Source organism: Macrotis lagotis, chromosome 1 (assembly GCF_037893015.1).
Source record: "Macrotis lagotis isolate mMagLag1 chromosome 1, bilby.v1.9.chrom.fasta, whole genome shotgun sequence".
Classification (NCBI taxonomy): Eukaryota; Metazoa; Chordata; class Mammalia; order Peramelemorphia; family Peramelidae; genus Macrotis; species Macrotis lagotis.
In genome coordinates this window covers 901,488,937-901,504,140 of record NC_133658.1, presented here as the reverse complement: position 1 = coordinate 901,504,140, position 15,204 = coordinate 901,488,937, and the positions used below count along the sequence as shown (strand labels likewise).

At 45.9% G+C, this 15,204-nt stretch overlaps 1 protein-coding gene across 4 annotated transcripts in view; it reads left to right on the top strand.

Moving 5' to 3' along the window:
- The window catches only part of RYR1 (ryanodine receptor 1), an 89,233-nt gene that overhangs the window by 19,615 nt on the left and 54,414 nt on the right, over window positions 1-15,204 (top strand). For all 4 annotated transcript variants that reach the window (XM_074219027.1, XM_074219025.1, XM_074219026.1 and 1 more), the window contains exons 21-37: window positions 846-950; window positions 1,124-1,227; window positions 1,779-1,862; window positions 2,742-3,049; window positions 3,775-3,977; window positions 5,396-5,570; window positions 6,014-6,222; window positions 7,254-7,654; window positions 8,171-8,303; window positions 8,480-8,640; window positions 9,592-9,757; window positions 10,357-10,443; window positions 11,757-11,983; window positions 12,568-13,189; window positions 13,843-14,118; window positions 14,242-14,442; window positions 15,000-15,111. In XM_074219027.1, coding sequence (XP_074075128.1) covers window positions 846-950; window positions 1,124-1,227; window positions 1,779-1,862; window positions 2,742-3,049; window positions 3,775-3,977; window positions 5,396-5,570; window positions 6,014-6,222; window positions 7,254-7,654; window positions 8,171-8,303; window positions 8,480-8,640; window positions 9,592-9,757; window positions 10,357-10,443; window positions 11,757-11,983; window positions 12,568-13,189; window positions 13,843-14,118; window positions 14,242-14,442; window positions 15,000-15,111 — 3,574 coding nt within the window. The remainder of the gene's footprint in view (window positions 1-845; window positions 951-1,123; window positions 1,228-1,778; window positions 1,863-2,741; window positions 3,050-3,774; window positions 3,978-5,395; window positions 5,571-6,013; window positions 6,223-7,253; window positions 7,655-8,170; window positions 8,304-8,479; window positions 8,641-9,591; window positions 9,758-10,356; window positions 10,444-11,756; window positions 11,984-12,567; window positions 13,190-13,842; window positions 14,119-14,241; window positions 14,443-14,999; window positions 15,112-15,204) is intronic.

Here is a 15,204-nt window from a genome sequence, read left to right as displayed (position 1 = left end):
GGGCACAGTGGATAGAGACATGACCCTGGAGTCAGGAGGACCTGAGTTCAAATTCAAATCCTCAGACACTTAATACTTAGCTATGTAACCTTGCAGGTCATTTAACCCTATTGCCTTGCAAAAAAAAATGTGGGGTGAAAACAAAGTTGTACTGAAGGGGGTAAATTATATCTCCAAATGCAAATATCAACAAAAGAAAGAACAGATTGATGAACTGGGCATGAGAATAAAAAACTAGAGAAAATATGTAAAAAATCCCCAATTAAGAAACTCAAATACCAAACACCAAAGCAAAACTAAAATGGAAATCCTGAAAAATCAAGAGAGATTATTAAAATTAAAAGAAAAAAAGATCATTAAACTAATAAAATTGGAAGCTGGTTTTATGAAAAAAATAAATCATGGTTAACTTGGTTAAGTTGATTTTTTTTAAAAAAGAAAGTTGCTCATTAAATTGTCAGTATCAAAAATGAATACATCACCAATGAAGGTAAAATTAAAGTCATTTTTGAGTTATTTTGCCCAATTGTATGTCAGTAAAACTGTCAGTCTAAGCAAAATGATTGAATATTTACAAAAATATAAATCTCCGAGATTAACAGAAGAATTAGAATACTTAAAAGAAATTTTCACTGATTTTCTAGTGGGTAAGAAGGACATGAGTAGTTGAGGATGTCTCTAATCTTGACTGATGGGGGTCCAAAACTAGTGTATGAAGTTGAATGGGAACAGGTGATTGTATCCCTGAGCCCTAAGAGAGAAGAAGGAAGGTCCTAGGAAAATGGTCTCAGATCAAGGAGAGGTGGGGACAGAATACATATAATATGATCATTTCTTCCTCAAAGATTGTTTTGCCACCTCACCTGGAACGAATACGAGAGAAGTTGGCAGAGAACATCCATGAGCTCTGGGCTCTGACTCGCATTGAGCAAGGATGGACTTATGGCCCGGTAAGGTTGGGCTAGCTGTAGCTGGGACTAAGATGCACTAACTGACCCTGGGAAGAGGGAGGATTTTCTCATCATAGGAGAAAGGATGTCCATTTGGACATGGAACCTAGGATATGAACTGCCTGGAATCTGAAAAGTGACTTCTGACTGCCCCAATGATTCTGTCAAACTAGGTACGGGATGATAACAAACGGCTTCATCCATGCCTGGTGGACTTTCACAATCTCCCAGAGCCTGAGAGAAACTACAATCTGCAGATGTCAGGGGAGACACTCAAGTAAGGAGTTCTGAGTTGGGAATAGAGACATGGAAGTTGAAAGAGAAAAGAGAAAGGGAAAACACTGAGTGGGAGGAGAGGCAAAGACAAGAAGGGAAACAGACAAATGGAGATCTAGGGGCTAGGAAAAGACTAAGAAATAGATTGTAAGGGAAAAGACAGGACAAAGAGAAAGAGAAAGGGAGAAAAGAGGAGAGAGAGAGAAGGAAAAGGGGAGGGAGAGAGACAGGGAGACTGGAAAACAGAATGAGATAGAGGTGGAGGCAGAGACAGGTTCAAAGAGAATTCAAGATATATTGGGAGGGGCTGCTAGGTGGTGCAGTGGATAAAGCACTGGCCCTAGAGTCAGGAGTACCTGGGTTCAAATCCGGTCTCAGACACTTCATAATGACCTAGCTGTGTGGCCTTGGGCAAGCCACTTAACCCCATTTGCCTTGCAAAAACCTAAAAAAAAAAAAAGATATATTGGGAGAGATTTTGAGCAAAATGGAGTGGGAAATATGTGGATCTGGGGGGAGGGGCTTAGGGGCTGACCCTTATTCCCTCTCTAGGACCCTGCTGGCTTTGGGGTGCCATGTAGGTATGGCTGATGAGAAGGCTGAGGAGAACCTCAAGAAGACAAAACTCCCCAAGGCGTGAGTTTGCAGCAACATGGGTGAAGCATGAGGGAAGGGGACTGAGAGAGAGGGGTTGAGGTGAGAGGCAAGGGATAATAGGGCCAGGGATAAGATTTTAGAGGCTCAAGGGACAATGTATGTCTCATCAGCCAAAAATGGTCAGATCTACAGATAAAATATAAAAGAGAAATAGGAATTCTTCCATCTAGGTTCCAAAACTTAACTACACAAGTTGAGATAGGTTGGTTATAGAGATGGACTCTGAACTCCAAATGAAAAAATATCATCAGCCAACTGGTCAGCAATTATTGACAGTCAGGAACACCATCACAACCTTAAGTCGTTCTTTTCAAGGAGGCCACCACCAACAGAGGTGATAGTGACTCCATACTTGGTCCTGATCAGACCAGTTTCATCTAGATCATTTGTTCCAGGCATCACATTTTTAAGATCAATGAAAACCTGAAGGAAATCTCAAGAAAGATGACCAGGATGGCATGAAAATTAGGGACCAAAGGGCATATAAGGATGAGTTGAAGGAACTCAGTATCTTTAGCCTAGAGAAGAGGTAGGGGATGGGGGTGATATTATAAGTATCTGAAGGTTTGTCTCCTGAAAGAGATTGGTGCTGGACTTAGGGGGAAAAACCAGGAGCCTCGGAGGCATGGGGGGAAGTTACTTTTAGGCAGGTATAGGCCTGATGTCAGAAAAAGCTCCCTCACAATGCTTATTGATTAATCATTGGAGCGATCCCAAATCTGCCCTAGGAAGTAGTAGGTTCAGTTGAGACTACTTGTCAGGTGTAGTGGTCTGGGCCATACTCCCTTATAGTTTTGTCATTATGAATAATAGGGTCAGAGCCAAGGCAGTGCAGAAGGTCCTTTTTGGCATCCACAGGTACATGATGAGTAATCGCTACAAGCCAGCTCCACTGGACCTGAGCCACGTGCGGTTAACACCAGCACAGACGACACTTGTTGACCGGCTGGCCGAGAATGGGCACAATGTATGGGCGAGAGACCGTGTGGCCCAAGGCTGGAGCTATAGTGCTGTCCAAGACATCCCTGCCCGGAGGAACCCCCGGCTAGTCCCCTACCGCCTCCTGGATGAGTCCACCAAGCGTAGTAACCGAGACAGCCTCTGTCAAGCTGTACGAACGCTGTTGGGTTATGGCTATAACATTGAGCCACCTGACCAGGAGTCCAGTGAGTGACCCCTGACCCAAACCAGAGGATCCAGCTTTCTCTCCCCTCTTTTTTCTCCTCCCTATCTGCCTGATATTCTCTCTCTCTCTCTCTCTCTCTCTCTCTCTCTCTCTCTCTCTCTCTCTCTCTCTCTCTCCCTCTCTCAACTTCTTTCCTTCCTCCTCTTCCTCCCTTTCTCTCTTCTCTTTTCTCTTTCTCTCTCTCTTGGTCTCTGATTCAATTTTTTTCTGCTTTTTGTCCCTCTTCCATTTCCTTGATGTTTTCTCTCTCCTTTCCCACTTCCCATTTCTTTTTCTATTCCTTCGTCTCTCTCTTTTTAACTTTCTCTCTTTTATTCTTTCTTCCTGTCCTCAATTTCCATCTTTCTTGTTCGTTTTTCTCATTCCTATTTCCTCTATATCTCCTCTCCAATTCAACAACTTATTATTTCTCTCTGTCCCTCCAGTCCTATCTTTCTTTCCAGCTCTCTCTATTTCTTTCTCTCTTCCTATCTCTGTCCCTGTTGCTCTTTCCGCCTCACTGACCATTTTTCCCCCAAGTTAGGACAGAGTGAGACTATTTATCAAGATTGGTTACCTTTCCTCTCTTCATGCTGTCTCTTTTCATTGCTTCCCTTACCAAAATCTTAAGAAACCACTTTTCTCTTTATCCAACTTATATCCACTGTATTTGACAGCCCTGTCCACTCTGATCCACCTTCTTCCTTGATTTTTCCTGCCCCCCAGGCCAAGTGGAGAGCCAGACTAGTGGGGATCGAGTGCGAATTTTTCGAGCAGAACGTACATATGCAGTTCAGAGTGGTCGCTGGTATTTTGAGTTTGAGGCTGTCACCACTGGAGAGATGCGTGTGGGCTGGGCCCGTCCAGAACTGCGGCCAGATGTGGAGCTGGGAGCAGATGACTTGGCTTATGTCTTCAATGGCCACCGAGTGAGTACCTCCTACCCACCTTTGCCCAACTGCATTCTCCTAAACATAACTTCCCCCTAATCTAGCCATCAAAGTTTCCTCTAAGGAGAATTTTCTCCCCAAGCTTGCTCTACTCCTGTTCTGTTTCACCTGTAATCCACCACCTTTTCCCCCAGATGAATCCCCAGTTTATATGACTTCTCCCAAGGAGAAATCCCTCTTCTTTGTCTTCCTGCAGAAGATAGGACCATCCTCTTTCCCCAGCCCTTCCCTGAAACCATTCAGGTCAATAGGCTACATTTCTCTCTCCTTTCTCCCTTCCTCTCAATGCTGACCACAGATAATCCCTTTCTTTTTTTAATTGATATTTTATTTTATTTTTCTAATTATATATTATGAAAGTTTTTCAAAATTCATCCACATATATATGCATATTTTTAAGTTAAATGATTTCCTTCCCCACTTCCCACCCTCCTTCCCTCAGGGGCAATCAATCAGGTGAATATTAGACATACACATTTATGTTTAACATTGTTTACAAATTTTCAGTATGAGGAATTAGAATTAAGGGGAAAGAAAGAAATTCAAGAGATAGGAAAGAAATGCATAAAAGAAATTTTTAAAAAATCAGTGTAGTGTTCATTCAGATTCTGTAGGATTTTTTGCTGTTTTTGTTTTGTTTTTCTTTCTCTGGATGGGGACAGCATTGTCCATAGCCAGTCTCCTAGGCTTGTCTGAACTGCAGAGGCTTTGCATCCTTCAAGGTTGATCAACTCACAGTGGACATCCCCTTTCAAAATGAACTTTGAGGCAGAAACAAGAGAAAAACAAATCATGAAAAATTCAAAGAGCATTTTTAACTGTATCTATTTTTCTATGAGAATTCATTCTTTAATTCATCCATCTATCCACCCATCTATTGATTTATTCATCTACTTATTCACCTATTCACCTACCAGCCTTCCAGATTTTCTTTCATTGATTCATCCTTCCATATACCCACCCATCTTTTATTTATTCACCTACCTCTCTATTGATTCATTTATTCATCCAAATTTTTATTCATTCACTCATTCTTTTATATAAATCTATCTTTCAATTAAATTCCTTACATACTCTCTCTGTGATAGAATCGATCTATTCCATTCATCCATTTATCCAAATTTTTGCTAACGATAAGAATAGACAGACACATGGGGAGACAACATGCTTTTCTCTCCCTGAATCTAAAGGGGGCAGAACAAAGGATGTCCCAAAACAGAGGTAGAATTTGGGGGTAGTGCTGGGGAATGAAGATAATGCTAAGGATCTTCCTCTCTCTTCTGTTCCTGGATACTAATACCTTTTCTCTGTGTTTTGATACATGTCTCTTCATTTCTGTGTATCTCTGTGATGCTCTCTTATCTCTGGTTATCATCCCTCATTCTGTAAATCTGTAGGGGCAGCGCTGGCATATGGGCAGTGAACCCTTTGGGCGACCCTGGCAGCCAGGAGATGTGGTTGGGTGTATGATCGACCTCTCGGAGAACTCCATCATTTTCACACTCAATGGAGAAATACTCATGTCCGACTCGGGCTCAGAGACAGCCTTCAAGGAAATTGAAATTGGGGATGGTGAGGATTCCCATTTTAGCCCCTCTTCCAGGCTCGCCTTGTCCCCAAAACTTTTGAGTCTCTCTTAAGGCAGCAGTGGAGGAGCACCAAGCTTGGAGTCAGGAAGACATTAGTTCAAATCCCAGTTCAGACAACACTATCTCTGAGCAAGTCAAATAACTTCTGTCTGCCTCAGTTTCCTCATTTGTAAAATAGGAGTAACATTAGCACCTACTTCCCAGGAATCCTATAAAATGGGATAATATTTGAAGAGAAATTTGCAAAGCTTAGAGTTCCATATAAACACTAGCTATTATTATTGTTGTAATTCACAGAGTTTGTTGTAAAGAAAGTGTTTTGTAAACTGAGAAGCTTCAGGGACATGAGTTACTATTTTCTATCTTCTGAACCCCTATGGTCCTCATCCCCTCACCTTCTACCCTTCTTACCCTCCTCCCACCCAGGATTCCTCCCTGTCTGCAGCCTGGGCCTGGGCCAGGTGGGACGCCTAAATTTAGGCCAGGATGTGGGATCTCTTCGCTACTTCACCATCTGTGGACTCCAAGAGGGCTTTGAACCTTTTGCCATCAATATGCAGCGGCCTGTCACCACCTGGTTTAGCAAGAGCCTGCCCCAGTTTGAACCTATGCCCCCTGACCATCCCCATTATGAGGTGAGACCTCCCCCTTCCTTCTTGTGGATCAGAGATACCACAGCTCCTCTCCTGCCTTTTCTCCACTCTGTGTCATCAATGCAGAAAACTTGGGACTTGACTCTCATGAACTGGCTATGAGAGAGAAGAATGGGGAACCTGGGCTAGAATTAGGAGAATCTTGGCCATTTACTAGATGTGGGATCTCTGGGCCTGCACCTCTTCCTTGAAATGAGAGTCATGCTGGATAAACTATAAATTTCCTTCCAGCTCCAAAACACTCTAATTCTGGTATAAGATTTAGAGAAATACGAATATCTAAGTTTGGTATGTTCCTCACTAACATTTATTGGTTTCCATCTTTGAATGTCTTGAATGGTTGGGTCTATTCAAATGCACATTATTTGGAGTCGTAATTATGGAAAGAATGGTCATTGTCTTCAGCCTGATGGAAACAGGCAATGGGAATTTGAATAATAGGACCACTTCCAGAGGAATCATTCACTGTTTGAACTCAGTAGGACTTGGCCGCATTTAGTATGATTTTCTTAAGTAGATCTAATTTGGGGGCAGCTAGGTGGCACAGTGGATAAAGCACCGGCCCTGGAGTCAGTAGTATCTGGGTTCAAACCCAGCCTCAGACACTTCATAATTACCTAGCTGTGTGGCCTTGGGCAAGCCACTTAACCCCATTTGCCTTACAAAAACCTAAAAAAAATAAATCTAATTTACCTAGCAGTGGACATTTATTGAGTTCCTACTGTATATCAGACACTGTGCTAGGTTTTGGGGAAACAGGTACAGAGTAGGAAATTATCCCTTTTCACAGAGAGCTTACATTCTAATGAAGGATTCAACAAGAATAAATTAAAAATATAGATAAGACAAAGTGAATTAATACAGAAATAGACACGTGAGTTCAATGGAAAATGGGAAAATGAATACTCATAGCTGAGGGGATCAAGAAAAGCTTCAGGCAGAAGGTTATCCTGAATCTCTGGGCTCTGTAGGTTCTAAGGGCCTGATGCCCTAACAATGCCACAATGCCACAGGTGACCCGAGTGGATGGCACAGTGGACACACCACCCTGCCTGCGCCTAACACATCGCACATGGGGTTCCCAGAATAGCCTGGTGGAGATGATGTTTCTACGGCTGAGTCTTCCTGTTCAGTTCTATCAACACTTTCGCTGCACTCCAGGGGCCACTCCTCTGGCCCCCCCAGGTCCCCAACCTCCTGGGGATGATGAGGTCCGGGCGGCTGAGCCTGACCCTGACTATGAACAGCTGCAACGTTCGGCAGGACGCACAGGCGAGGCTGAGGGGAACAAAGAGGGGACTGGAGGGCCCACCAAAGACGGGGCACCTCAGACAGGGGCCGAGGTAGCAGCGGGGTCCCCAGCCCGGGCTGAGAATGAGAAGGATGCTGCCACTGAGAAGAGCAAGAAGAGGGGGTAAGTGCAATGGGTCACAGGCTGGGGTAGAAAATCTCTCTCTCTCTCTCTCTCTCTCTCTCTCTCTCTCTCTCTCTGTGTGTGTGTGTGTGTGTGTGTGTGTGTGTTTGTGTGTGTATGGAAGACATAGATTCAAATGCCAACCCTTCTCGTTCCTGGCTGTGACCCTCCTATAAAATGAGAGGGCTGACTAGGTGGTATCCAGGGCTCCCCTCAATCCTATGATCTTGAAATCGTAATCTGACATGTCAAAAGGGCTAGTTATACTCAAGAGAAGCCCCTATCCCTGGACACTCTGCCGTACCCACAAAGTATACTAAAATATTCCAAGGAGCTCTTAACATTTCAAGTAGAGAAGATAGCTTTGGAGTCAATTCCCTCAACTTGATGACTTGGTGGAATTTTTGTGGGGTGGGAGAGGGAGCAGGTACCATGATGTCAGAAACACAGAAACAAGGAAGTGTGGGCACTGAGGATGGGGCTCTTATGTCTCTTCTCTCCTACCCCCTCCCCCAGGTTCTTGTTCAAGGCCAAGAAGGCAGCCATGATGACTCAACCACCTGCCACACCTGCTTTGCCCCGCCTCCCTCATGATGTGGTGTCCGCTGACAACAGGGATGACCCTGAGATTATCCTCAACACCACCACGGTGAGGATTAGGGGATAAGGTAGAGTCCTAGGGTCCAGAATCTGGTTCCCAACTTAACCTACAGAGAGCCCTCATTTCTCCAGCATTCACCCATGCTAGTTGCGATTTGGATGGCTCAGAGGGTTCCCTCTGTTCTTCCTCCATTCACCCCATTCCCCATCTCTCCTTTTTCCTAGTATTACTACTCAGTCCGGGTGTTTGCAGGACAGGAACCCAGCTCAGTCTGGGTGGGTTGGGTCACCCCCGACTACCACCAGTATGATATGAATTTCGACCTCAGCAAAGTCCGGGCTGTGACGGTGACCATGGGGGATGAGCGAGGCAATGTACACAACAGGTGAGGACTCTAGAGATCTGGACTATGGCAATACCTGCTGGAGGGTCTGCCTTCCCCTAGTCTCCCCCAACTCCAGTCCATCCTCTATTCAGTTACAAAGTGATTTTCTTAAAGCCCAGGTCCAATAATATCACTCCCCTATTCAATGACCTCCAATGGTTCCCTATTGCCTCTAGAATCAAATAGCAAATTCTCCACTTGGCTTTCAAAGCCCTTCACGTCTTGGATACTTCTTGCCTTCCCAGCTTTCTTACTCTCCTCCATGTATGCTAGGGTCCAGAGACACTGACCTTTTCTGTCACTCAAACATGATTTGCCATTTCCTAAGTCTGAGTATTTACAAGGAAAATCTCCTGTGTAGATATAGACATTTACTTATATCCCCTGTTAGAAAAGAAGCTCATGTTTTTGCCTTTCTCTTGTATCCCTGGTGTTTAACACAGTGCCTAGGCCTACAGTTGGTGCTTAATACATGTTTATTGACAGACTGTGGCATGAAGGGGGTGAACTATATAACTTTAGAGAATTTTGACTTCAATAAATCTTGTTAGAATCTTGGGTCTGGGTCTCATCGTTTCATATTTGGGAGAGAAGGGAACATGTCTCTGAGGTCAAGATGTGACTGAGGATTTGGGGTCTCTGCAATGATTTCTGGTTTTGTTTGGGGTTTTTTGGGAGGCAATCTGGATTAAGTGACTTCCCAAGGTTGCCCACTTAGTAAATTCTGAGCCTGGTGGTCCTCCTGACTCAAGACCAGTATGCTATCCATTGCAGTGCCACCTAGCTGCTCCTGCAATAATTTCTGGAGTTTGGGTCTGGGTTGGGGTGAAGGACTGTAGGATCCTAGGTATCAAGGTTAAGATCCTAAAGACTCACTCCTCTGGGTTCAAGGTCAGATCTTGGGGAGGGGGTTTAGTGTAGTGACTATTCCCTCTCCTCTCTCCTAATTAGCCTGAAGCGCAGTAACTGTTACATGGTGTGGGGTGGGGATTTTGTGAGCCCGGGTCAGCAAGGACGCATTAGTCACACGGACCTGGTCATCGGCTGCCTGGTGGACCTGGCCACTGGCCTCATGACCTTCACAGCCAATGGAAAAGAGAGCAACACCTTTTTTCAGGTGAGTCTTGTTCCAAGAAGCTCCCACCTCTCCTCCCAACCATTCAGCCAGATGTCCTGAATGGATTTTCCTTCTCAATCCACCCATATACAAGTTCTCACTGCACCTCCCCCAATTCTTATCTCCCATCATCTTATGGGGGGGAGCAGGCAGGGACCACCATAAGCTGTTTCCTGGAGAAAAGTGAGCTTCACATCTGTCTATAGAGATAAGATTCAACCCCATGACTCCCTATCCCCATCCCCAAAAATCCTTTAGAAATTCCCCAGGCTAGATGTGAACCCAAAGGTGAGGGCTTGGAACAGCTTAGGAAGAAAGAGGGTCCCTGGAGAAAGAGGAAGTGTGGGAGATGATGACAGAGTGTGTGTTGGGAGGGGGAATGGTCAGGTACAGAGATAGGAAGGTGATCAGAGACTGGGAAAAGCAGAGGGCGATGAAATGGAATAAAGCAGGAAAGTGAGGTTGGAGTCTCTGGTGTTTCAGATGCCAGCCCGAGTAGCTGTCTCTCCCCTCCTCTCCTCCCTTTGACCTTGCCAGTCTCTATACACTGGATGAAAGCTCCTGTCTACTCCTCATGGCCTCCCTACTTTCTCCACCAGGTGGAGCCAAACACGAAGTTGTTTCCAGCTGCATTCGTCCTGCCCACTAACCAAAATGTTATACAATTTGAACTGGGAAAGCTGAAGGTGATGGGGCAGGGGTTGTGATCTTTAGGCACTAGCAGTGGTTGGCGGGGGGAGGAAGGAAGGACCTCAGAGGCGGGAGGGATCTCTGTGGTCTGGGCTGATCAGAAACTTTCTGGGAAAAGTTTTGGATGAAATTTTGAATGAACTGATGAAAATCAGTGATAGGTAAGTTGGGTGAGTGATGCATGGATGAATGAATGAATGGAGAAGGTGATCTGTGGATGGAGTGAGTGGATAGTGGATGGGGTGAAGGATGGATAGATTGCTGGATAGATGGAGTAAATTATATATGAGTAAAGTGAATGGTGAATGTATAGGACAGGGGTGGATTGATGAAGTGATAAATAGAAAAATCAAATGGTCAATGGATAGGTTGAAGGATGGATGGAGTGAGTGTTGGTTGATTGAAGTATGTGATCCATGAATGAAGTAAGTGGCAATGGACAGAATGAAGGAGAGATATGTGACTGGAATGATATGAGTGCTGTGAATGGTTAGTGGATAGAATGAGGAATTGGTGGATGGGCAGAAAGAGTGATGGATAGATAGATGGAGCCACTAAATGAATAGATTGAGGGGTGAATGGAATAAGGGAATGTTGGCTAAATGGGATCAATGATTCATAAATGGAATGAGTGACATTCGTTGACTGACTGGGATCAGTAGATGGGGTAAATGGTTAAATGGATGGGAGGAAGACTAGATAGACAGACAGATAGATCACTTAAAGAATGGATGGAATAACTGATACAAGGGTAGAATGATTGACCAATGAATAGGATGAGGGATGAATGATGTGCGTAAATGATGGATGGATGAATGGTATGGTCAATGAACAAGAGGATGTATGTATGGATAGATACTGTGAATATGCAATAGATGATCAAAATATATAGGTGAAATAAGTAAGAGAGATCTCTTCATTCACTCAGTGAAAATTACTTAAATTTTCATTGACTTTGATCAAATTATTAGAGGAGAGATAAAGTTTAGATAGTATTAGGTCCCTGCCTAACAAGGACCTAATGTAACAGACATTTGTTATTCCATGAGTTGTCTAAAGGACAAAGTGCTCTGAAAGCTAAGGGGGAAGGCCATTATCAATCCTGGGAGAATCAGGTGAATGGCCAAGAAGGTTCTAGATATTAGGGGAAAGTGTAAGCAAAGGGGAGAGCAAGGGGGTGCAAGGAACAGCATGCTTCAGTTTGGTTGGTATGCAAGGTATGGATGGTAAGCATGAAAATTGAGTAAGATAGGGTCTCCAACCTTCAGACCACTCACTTTCCCTGGCCCCATTCCCTCTCCTTCTTCAGAATATCATGCCTCTGTCGGCCGCCATGTTCCTGAGTGAGCGGAAGAATCCAGCCCCACAGTGCCCCCCACGCCTGGAGGTACAGATGCTCATGCCTGTGTCCTGGAGCAGGATGCCCAACCACTTCCTCCAAGTGGAGACACATCGGGCAGGTGACCGACTGGGCTGGGCAGTGCAGTGCGAGGACCCACTCACCATGATGGCCTTGCATATTCCAGAGGAGAATCGGTGAGCAACCCCCACCCTGCCCAGACCTCAGGAGACCCTTTCAATCCCTCTGCCACTACCCTGGAGAACCTGAGACCTCTCAACTTCCCTACCATCCCCAAGTTTATTGTTTGATTCTCTTTAGCTGTTTCTGCCCCCTTGGTCTTCTCTCTATTGTGCATGGCATGTTCCTCTGTCTTTATCCTTCCTTCTTGCATTCTCTGTCTGTTTCTCTCTCTCTCTCTCTCTCTCTCTCTCTCTCTCTCTCTCTCTCTCTCTCTATCTATCTATCTATCTATCTCTCCCTTTCTCTGTTTCTATCTTTCTTTCTTCCTTTAATTCTCTGTTTCTATCTCTGTTATTTTTCACTTTCTGCCTAACTGCCTCCATCTCTCCATTCCTCCCTTTTGTCCTTCACTGTTTCTCCATATCTCTCTCTCTCTCCCTTCCTCTTTCCTTCCCTGTCTCCCCCTCTCTCAGTCTCTGTACTTTCTAGCACCTCCTACCACACCTGCCTTTCCCATCCTTCTCTCTCTCAATCCTGCCTGTCCCCTTCTGCCTCTCTCTTCATCCCCGCCCCTCTCATTCCTCTCTTCTGGCCACAGATGTATGGACATCCTGGAGCTATCTGAACGCCTCTCCTTGCAGCGTTTCCACTCCCATACACTGAGCCTCTACAGGGCTGTGTGTGCCCTAGGGAACAACCGGGTAGCCCACGCCCTCTGCAGCCATGTAGACCAGGCCCAGCTGCTTCATGCCATTGAGGACGCCCATCTCCCTGGCCCACTGAGAGCTGGCTACTATGACCTGCTCATCAGTATTCACCTGGAGAGCGCCTGCCGCTCCCGACGTTCCATGCTCAATGAATATATTGTACCGCTGACCCCTGAGACCAGCACCATCACACTTTTCCCTCCGGGCCCTGCCGTTGAACCTGGGGAGGAGAGGCCACGGCATCATGGGCTTCCTGGTGTGGGAGCCTCCACTTCCCTGCGCCCACCTCTCCACTTCTCTCCCCCCTGCTTCGTGGCAGCCCCGGTGGATGCAGGTTCCGCCGAGGCCTCTGCCCACTTCAGCCCCTCCATTCCTCTGGAGATCCTCCGCGATAAAGCACTAAGGATGCTAGGGGAGGCTGTGCGAGATGGAGGCCAGCATGCCCGTGATCCTGTAGGTGGCTCTGTGGAGTTCCAGTTTGTTCCGGTCCTCAAACTGGTGTCTACCCTACTGGTAATCCCTGAATTATTCACTCTCTCCCTATATATTCCATTTTTCCATTCATCTATCACTAATCTTATCAATCCATCTATCACTAATCTTATCCCTCATCCCTCCATATTTCACAGCCTCTGACTCTGTCCATGTATTACTTACTTTATCCATCAATCATTTATGTCATCTGCCAGTCATCCACTCTTGCAGTTGGCTATTTTCTCCATCTATAAGTTATTCATTCCATCCATCAGACACACCTTTCACTGACAACTCTCTTCTGTGAGCACTCACTCTCCTGACCTATTATCCCCTCTCTCCTTCTCATAGTTGCTCATAACATCCTCCAGTCACTCACCCCATCCATCACATACAGTCTCCCTATCCCCCCCAGCCTTTTGGGGGACCACGTGGGAATAATTTGTGGAACTGATGAAGTTGAGTGGAGGAAGTCAGTATCTGGAACCCTGGAAAGGGATGGGAGAGGGGAATCAGTCATAAAAACCATGGTTGTGTGGGAGACAGAGAGAAGATAGGCCTGGAAAAGCAGAGGATACATGGAGAGGAACACGAGTAATATAAAATGAGAAAGGAGAGGGACTTTGGCTTCCAGTGGTGGAAATCTCAAATTCCACACTAATAAAATGACTGGTCTGGAATTGGTCCTGCAGGTGATGGGTGTCTTTGGGGATGAGGATGTTAAGCAAATCCTGAGGATGATTGAGCCTGAGGTTTTCAAGGAAGAGGAGGAGGAAGAAGAGGAAGAAGAGGAGGATGAAGAGGAGAAGGAAGAGGATGAAGAAGAGGAGGAAGAAAAAGAGCAGGAAGAAAAAGAGGAGGAGGAGGAAGAGGAGGAGGAGGAGGAGGGGGAAGAGAAGGGAGAGGAAGAAGAGGCTGTAGAGGAAGGACTTCTCCAAATGAAACTGCCAGAATCAGTCAAGTTACAGGTGGGTCAAGTGATGAACCTGGGTACAACCTTGTTCCAGCCTGCTGTGGCCAGGTGGGTCAGCTGCTGCTAGGTATGCATGGGGTCTGGTTGTCCACCCACCCACACTTTCTCTGGCCTCCAGATGTGCCATCTGCTGGAATACTTCTGTGACCAGGAGCTGCAGCACCGCGTGGAGGCTCTCATTGCCTTCTCGGAGCGCTATGTTGAACGTCTACAGGGCAACCAGCGTAGCCGCTATGGCCTGCTCATGCGGGCCTTCACCATGTCTGCAGCAGAGACTGCCCGGCGTACCCGAGAGTTCCGCTCTCCACCCCAGGAGCAGGTGCCTGATGATCTAGTACCAGCTGAAGGACCCCTGACCTTTTATCTCCCTCTACTGTGGCCCCTATCCCTTCCTTCCCACACCCCTGATCCCTGATTCTTCAACCCCAGCTGCCTGACCACTGACCTTCTTTTCTCTGACCCCCGATGTTCCCTCCCCTGCTCCTCAACTCCTTGCCCTCCATTCACAATATTCCAAACCATATGCTAATTTTCTAGCCCACCTGTACACACACTCTAATTCTCTAGATTCCCCCTGTTCTCTGACCTCTGACTCCCAAATGGGAGGCCTTTGACCTTCCATCTAGTCCCTGCTCTCTGATCTTAACTCTGCAGCCCCTATAACTCTTGACCCTCCTCTCCTTGCTCTCTGACCCCAATCTCTGCTGTCTGACCTACCTCAACTCATTCCTATGAACCCCAGTCTTCTATTTCTTGTTCTCTGACCACTGACCCACCACCATGGCCCATTCTTTCTTGTTGCCTTCTTCTCCCACATCGGACCCCCATCTGCCCCACTCTGTCTCCTGACCACTCAGACTCCAGTTTCCTTTCCAGATCAATATGCTTCTGCAATTCAAAGGTGGAGGAGATGAGGAGGAATGTCCAGTCCCAGAGGAAATTCGCCAGGAGCTGCTAGATTTTCACCAGGACCTGCTGCTTCACTGTGGTGAGGAATCCCAATGTTTAATATGGTGCCTGACCCATAGTACTGTTTAGTAATTATTTATTAATGAATAGAAATTTCTCGATCTGGAAATGT